The sequence below is a fragment of the Triticum aestivum genome, chromosome 5D, assembly GCF_018294505.1.
Source record: "Triticum aestivum cultivar Chinese Spring chromosome 5D, IWGSC CS RefSeq v2.1, whole genome shotgun sequence".
Taxonomy (NCBI): Eukaryota; Viridiplantae; Streptophyta; class Magnoliopsida; order Poales; family Poaceae; genus Triticum; species Triticum aestivum.
In genome coordinates this window covers 477,044,571-477,051,291 of record NC_057808.1, presented here as the reverse complement: position 1 = coordinate 477,051,291, position 6,721 = coordinate 477,044,571, and the positions used below count along the sequence as shown (strand labels likewise).

The following is a 6,721-nucleotide window of genomic DNA, read 5'->3' as shown; positions in this document are numbered from 1 at the left end:
TAAATCATATCCCTCCAGGGCTCCCGGCATTCTGGCGAGCGGGCTGCCGGACATGGGGAAGACATGTCGTGGAAGTGGAGATCTGTCACGGCAGGCATTTTAGACTAGGTTTAGCCTAGTTCGATATAGTTTAGCTAAAATATGTCCGAGATGTAAATGTTTTCGTCCGTTTTGCATGTAGTCCGTCCGTTTATTTTAAACCTTGTTTGAGTTGTATGTGGATAACATTAGATGGCCTGCTCCTGCATCTGAAATGGAGACCGGACCAGATGTCATTAATGAAAAGAAGCGAAGTCTACGGTAGAGGGAGGCTCAAGCTTCAAGAGCGCCCTATCACTAGACCAACATAAATGGAACTTATTCACGGACTGGTCCCCGTGTCAGTGGATGAATGCATGAGTCAATTTGCGGGTCAACGTTGGAGATGTCCTAAGACTATCTACAACCACGGTTACCTAAATTGAGTTGCCAAACGCCTGCGGAAGCTTCTAGGCGCATCTGCAGACAGTGACTGATCAGACCCCATATTGCAACTCCAAGAACCATAGTAGAGCCGATTGAAACGGCAGGCAGGGGTTGGTAATTTCAACCTTGCGACCCCGAGGGTGCAATTACCATTTGGGGCCTAGAGCCCAGCCAATAACCAACAGTCAGATTTCAAACTCACCCGACAACTTTACTTGAGGAACAAACAAAGTTGACTCCTCTGCTAGACCAATTCTCTTGTAGTCTAGAAGAACTTCGTCTCTGGCTGGCAAGTCGCTATTTTTCACACTAAGAGATTTTTCTCATCTAACTTGGGATATTTTTCAGTTAAGCATCATAGAGACATAAGTCTCAATGCTCTGATCTCCTCTTAATAGTACGGTGGTCCTATGACCCAATGAAAGAAAATGAAAGAACGAAAATGCTACGTCTTCATTTCTCTTGATGCGGTCATTTTCTCTCGGACGCCTCGCGTACCAATTGCTTCGACTTGGCAATAATTTGGGGGTCATCTCCGGCACGCAAACTCTTCGATACCAATCTTCCCAATTACCTTAGCATTCTTCTCTACTTCGCAGATAATAATCTTCTGAGTTCACAGCAAACTTCTCTGAATTCCAGGGACCTAATCTCTTTGTGTGCACTACCAACACTTTAGTCCCGCGCTGTTTCTGTCCAACAATCTCCAAAACTCTCGGGGCACTCAATTACACCAACACATGATTTTGAATAGGCGGTCCAAAGTCCGAACAGACGACCCCGAAGACAATCTGGGTTGTGGCCATGGCTGGTTTGATCGTTAATACAATTTTTTCTAAGACGGAGGCAAAAGATTTGATTCATTGATTACTTAAGCCGGAGAGATTTGCTCAGTTAATCAACAGAAACCCAGGCGAGAATCAAGCTGTCAACATCAGTTTGACCTGGAACCCATGGTGCGTGGCACAAATCATCTCCGGAAGTCCGGATCAACGGAATGGATTTGAGCGGGAACTGGGAAGCACTGAAATTTAACTAATAACCTGTCACAAAACCAACCAACAATGATCCAGGCATTCCAACCTAACTAGTGTGCTGAATACGGCCGCAAAGGAAAAGGAAAGAGTCCTAGCCGGGACATGAGAGGAAGAAGACAGGAAACAAAGCTTTGGAGGTGTAAAGCACTTGAATTGACAACACAAGGTAGTGTGAACCAGACCCTAAACTCTAACCCCTAGACGGGGCCGGCCGGCGTTGGTCGATGCCGCGGACCGCCGGCCTTGACACACGGGACCACCACATATGTCGTGGCTTTACCGTACCAGGAGCGAGCAGGCACGTAACGCTGTCACACGTACACGCAGGCAAGTACGTGTGGTGCCAGTGCCCAAATCCTGATCTCCGTGGACAGTGGTGCGTGCATGAGAGTAGGACATGCGAGGCCTATAGCATCCTGTTTGCTAAGCCAGGGACCACGACGCGGTAGAGCACCGGCCCACGCCGAGGGGCTCATGAGAACGTGTCCTGTGGAAACCGTGGCGTGCACGGGTACAGCCGATGCACACGACGGCGTGTCCTGTTCGGCTATTTCGACTCTTTTTTCAATCACTTCAGACGTTCGGTTTAAAATCGACGGCTCGTGTTTTTATTCTTTCGGTCTACTACCACCTCAAAAATTGACCGTGCTGCAGGATATCCGATGCTTGCACAGCAGACATACCACAGCACACGATCAGGAAACAACAAACACTTGCAACAGGCATACATGTAAGATCAAGGGACGTACATGTACATAGATAAGGGAACTCATAGTGAAATAACGTCCGAGCCCCTCGCAAACAAAACCTCTGTGCAAAACAATATGAGAATAATGATGATGCCCAAGATTTCTGGGTAAGGATGTACGTATAACCCATTACTTTTGGACTTTTTACTGGCATGGATTCTTATTGATAAAAATAATAATTCAGAGCGGTCAACAGCGAAATAAGAATTAATTCAAATATAAAAAAATGACATGACTATTACATGCCGTTCAAAGCAGGGTTTTTTTTTTGGATAAACCATGGATGCGCTATCAAAATCAAATACACTCACTCTCTGTTAGTCTATGTGTTCGACATGCTGTTTCAAAATTGTCAAATATGCCATGTTCTTCGAACAATGATGGTGTAGCAAATCACTATTGAACATTCTCCCGGGTGCTTTCAGAGCTTCTTACTGGGCCAAAATAGGGATGAGCCTGCACAGCAAAATGATAGATTTTTAAGTGAAAACAATGTAGAAATTGTAATATCTCGTATTGATCCGGCTAAATGATTCTTGGATGTATGAGTGGGAGAGATACCATGGCTTCCTTTGCTGTAAGCCTTTCCTGGTGGTCATAACGAAGAAGCTTGTCTAGAAAATCAATAGCCTGCACAGGTGAAATCATGTCAATAACACATCCAGTGAGTAGTGGACCAGGTTGATTAAAGGAACGTGAGTCACCTCAGGGCTCACTAAGTGTCGGTTCCCTGAGTCAACAAATTTCTCCCATGGCTTCTTCCTGTGTCTGCAGCCATAAATATATAGTTAGATCTTGCTGTTATGTTAACTGTTTTTCTGAAAATAATTCTCCCAAGGATAATCCAAATCAATCCATGACCTTCCAACAAGCATTTCAAGCTGTGGGTCAAGCCGAAGACCGTATTTTTCGAGGTACCGGTGGAAATCTTCTGTGCCAAGAACCTACAGCAGCAGCATGTAGTGCATATATTAGTCGTATCAAACACTATCAATTCATTCAGAAAAATGGACTGCAGAAAGCAATAGATTCTTTGGAACAAGAGAAGCGAGTATCATAATTCATCTTGCCGCTAGGCCATAGCTATGAAATAGAATTACTAAATGTGTTAAACAACCATTTCTTCAGCGCATTGGAACAAGAGCAAACTGTTCAACTAAAACTGCTGACAAAAAATTACTGTAAAACTAAAACAACATATATGGTAGCCAGTCATAATGACCTTAAGGGCAGTAGCACTCGTGTTAACAAGGCAGTGCAAACACCACAATTGCATAACGCAGTGCAATGAGATATGTAGTACTCCCTCCGACCCATATTAATTGTCACTGATATTTAAGCACTGTCGGCAATGTGTTGCACTAGGAGGAAAAACATGTATCATCTTGTTATTGTTGCATGTCTATTCAAAGCAACTCATTCCCAACAGAACAGAGCAAAGGCATATTTGCAATGAAGTCAAAGATGAAGCCAAGAGGCAAGCGAAGGGAGGAAAAGGACGCATCATCTTCTTGCAGTTGTTGTATGACTATTTAGGAGCCATAACAAACCCGTGGTAGAGCTAGAGGCATAACAGACATACGAAAAGGAATGGAAAAAGACGATAATTTGTGTTCTAGTGATTGTGGTATGCCTATATAAGATCCATAACAACACAGCGACTTACCTCTAGCGATCACGAGGACTATTTAAGATTCATAGGAACACATGCCGTGTTAGAATGTATGTAATTGTGTATAACATAGTGGATGTCGAGTCAGGGGGAAGTGCAAAAGAAAAATGTGCGTCCATAGTTTGTTTATCTAAGGTCCGCAGCAATGCACAGGTACTCTACTAGCATGATCAATTTATAGTTCAAACATCTCGTAATTAAAGATGTCATTTCATAACAACAACAACAACAACAACAACAACAAAGCCTTTAGTCCCAAACAAGTTGGGGTAGGCTAGAGGTGAAACCCATAAAAGATGTCATTTCATAGCGTAAGAGTAAAATGCCAGTGAGAAATACTAGAACAGAAGTTGGCCGCTTTAAGAAGCTGCAAACATACCTTGGTTATTTTGACTAATTGTTGGTAGTTATCCTGACCATGAAAGAAAGGGTCCACACGGAATATCTGTTAAGAAAATCAGAATGTGTATCATTAGAAGTAAGTTAATAGAGATGATTGCCTGATCATAGACTTGCTCCTTACCATTGCTGCAAACATGCAACCAAGGCTCCACAAATCTAATGAGTAGTCATAGTCTAGCAAATCCACAAGTAATTCAGGGCCCTTATAGCATCTGTCAACAGCACAGGATGCAGTAAGCCATGGATAAAAAGAAGAAAAATAATAGAGAATATCAACCAGATAAACAGAAGAAAAATAATAGAGAATATCAACCAGCAGTTGCAACTATAGACACTAATAGAAACATTGGAGACGGTTACTTTGATCTTTATATATGCAGATGATACTCTAATGGCATAACCTACTGTGAATCCCTACACGACTCATTCCAATGAGTCAGGTAGGTGAATTTAAAATTGCTATGGGCAAAACCAAGCAGGTCCAACATAAAGGAGCTCTAGAATTGAGTCCCGTTTCATAAATCTGCTAAAGTCATACAGAACAGAGGACCGTAGGAGGTCCACAAGTGAATGCAATATTAAAAATTTACATGCATAAGTGTACTTAAAAATTAAAATACCCTTACTAGCAAGTTGAATAAGTCTAATGACATCCAACTTCCAGAGCTTGTGGTACTAACCTTGAAGCAACTCTAACATTATATTCCATCCTAGGGTGGTAGAACTCAGCGAGACCCCAATCAATAAGACGAAGCTGGCGTTTCTCATGATCAATCATGATATTGTGGGGCTTGACATCTCGATGCATGATACCCCGTGAGTGAGAAAAATCTAGTGCCTACACAAACACCTGGAAAAAGTTAAAGACCATCAAATTAAATGCTTGTTCAGTATGTTGCATCCAGTGTTGGCCACTGAAGTAGTGCAAACTTCAGCAAACAGAGTTGCTCTGCAAAACTGTGCCAGTGACATACTGATATGTTTGAATATTGCAAAATAGGTAGTAATATTGTAGGTCATTTGTAGAAGTACACATTGACGCAATTCGACTCTGTCCACCCATGAGATTCTACCAACCCAAACAAAATCAAATGAAAGAAGCTAAGTATGCTATTAACTCTCAAACAGTGTAGTTTGTAGAAAGAGATGTCACTCTTGGTCCACAAAAGTACTAGTATTTTTCAAAATACAGCTACAGAACAAGGGGAGGAAGGCAGCAATTATGAAATCACACTACAGATAAAAAGAATTCATGTATTGGGAAAACATGATTAGAATGAAACAAGCCACAATGCTCTACAGTTTGCCGATTATGCAATATTAATACTAATATTTTTAAAATAAGAAAACAGAAATGCACCAAGAAAAATCAATATAGAGAAGACCATATGAATATTATCCACGTCAGAATACTTTTCCAGTTCAGATTCTTGCCTTTAATAATTCAAATATATAGTATCTGATATCGTAATCCGATAGTGTGGGGTAGAGTACTCTGAAGTCAGTATTGTTGACATATTCAAAGATCAGACTAGGCGTCTTTGAATCATCATCTCTGACAACATCGAGTAGCTTTATAATGTTAGGTCCGCCATATAAGTTCTGAAGTATCTTTATTTCCCTCTTTATCTGCATCATCATAAAAAATTCAATAAGGTTTGGTAGTAGGACACATCAGGTACATTACAAGATGCAATGACAGTAATTTGCAATGAAGCAAATAGATAACCAAACACATCAGCATAGGTGTATCATTGAACTGTATTTGGTCCTAAAGTGAGGCATATGCTAACACATCAGCATAGGTGCATCATTGAACTGTATTTGGTCCTAAAGTGAGGCATATGCTAACACATTCTTAACACCTAGAAACAACCAAGTAATTTGTAATCACTATTTCCCAAGTTAGATACAAGGGAAGAAACTTCTATATGGGAATAAGGACCAGTCCATGATACTCCAATATGCAGTTAGATGGGCAATAGACCAAACACCAGATTTCTTCGATACCCAATTGCTAGGGTTTACAGCATCTGAAATTAAAATTGACCAGTAATCACAACTTTTACGAAGGCCTAGAACAGAGTCAAGGACAGTTCTAAGGATGACCCTGAGAAGTTTTGAGGAGATAGTTCCAACATGGCTTAACAATGAAAGAAGGAAATAGAGATGACACATGGAAACAGCGATTTACTACAGGACAACTATTTTGTTCACAGTCAAAATTTTAATTTCAACTTTCTTGTCTTCTGATGCTGCTCACCAGTGATCGGTGAGAAGCCCCCACAAAAAGACTTAGCTTGCTGACTCACGCCGGACGCAGTGGTTGTTGAAGCATCCGCATCCAGCCTATGCACACAATAGCTCATTGGCCCATGAACACGTGACAAGGAGGG

At 41.5% G+C, this 6,721-nt stretch overlaps 1 protein-coding gene across 1 annotated transcript in view; it reads right to left on the bottom strand.

Annotated features, from left to right (window-relative positions):
• Window positions 1-2,384: 2,384 nt before the first annotated feature.
• Window positions 2,385-6,721, bottom strand: part of LOC123122932 (casein kinase II subunit alpha-2) — a 5,711-nt gene continuing 1,374 nt past the window's right edge. Inside the window, exons 3-10 of the mRNA XM_044543321.1 lie at window positions 5,760-5,954; window positions 5,006-5,163; window positions 4,447-4,537; window positions 4,303-4,368; window positions 3,113-3,195; window positions 2,956-3,019; window positions 2,813-2,881; window positions 2,385-2,707 (exon numbers count right to left, since the gene is read on the bottom strand). Of these exons, the coding sequence (XP_044399256.1) occupies window positions 2,648-2,707; window positions 2,813-2,881; window positions 2,956-3,019; window positions 3,113-3,195; window positions 4,303-4,368; window positions 4,447-4,537; window positions 5,006-5,163; window positions 5,760-5,954 (786 nt within the window). The 3' untranslated portion in view covers window positions 2,385-2,647. The remainder of the gene's footprint in view (window positions 2,708-2,812; window positions 2,882-2,955; window positions 3,020-3,112; window positions 3,196-4,302; window positions 4,369-4,446; window positions 4,538-5,005; window positions 5,164-5,759; window positions 5,955-6,721) is intronic.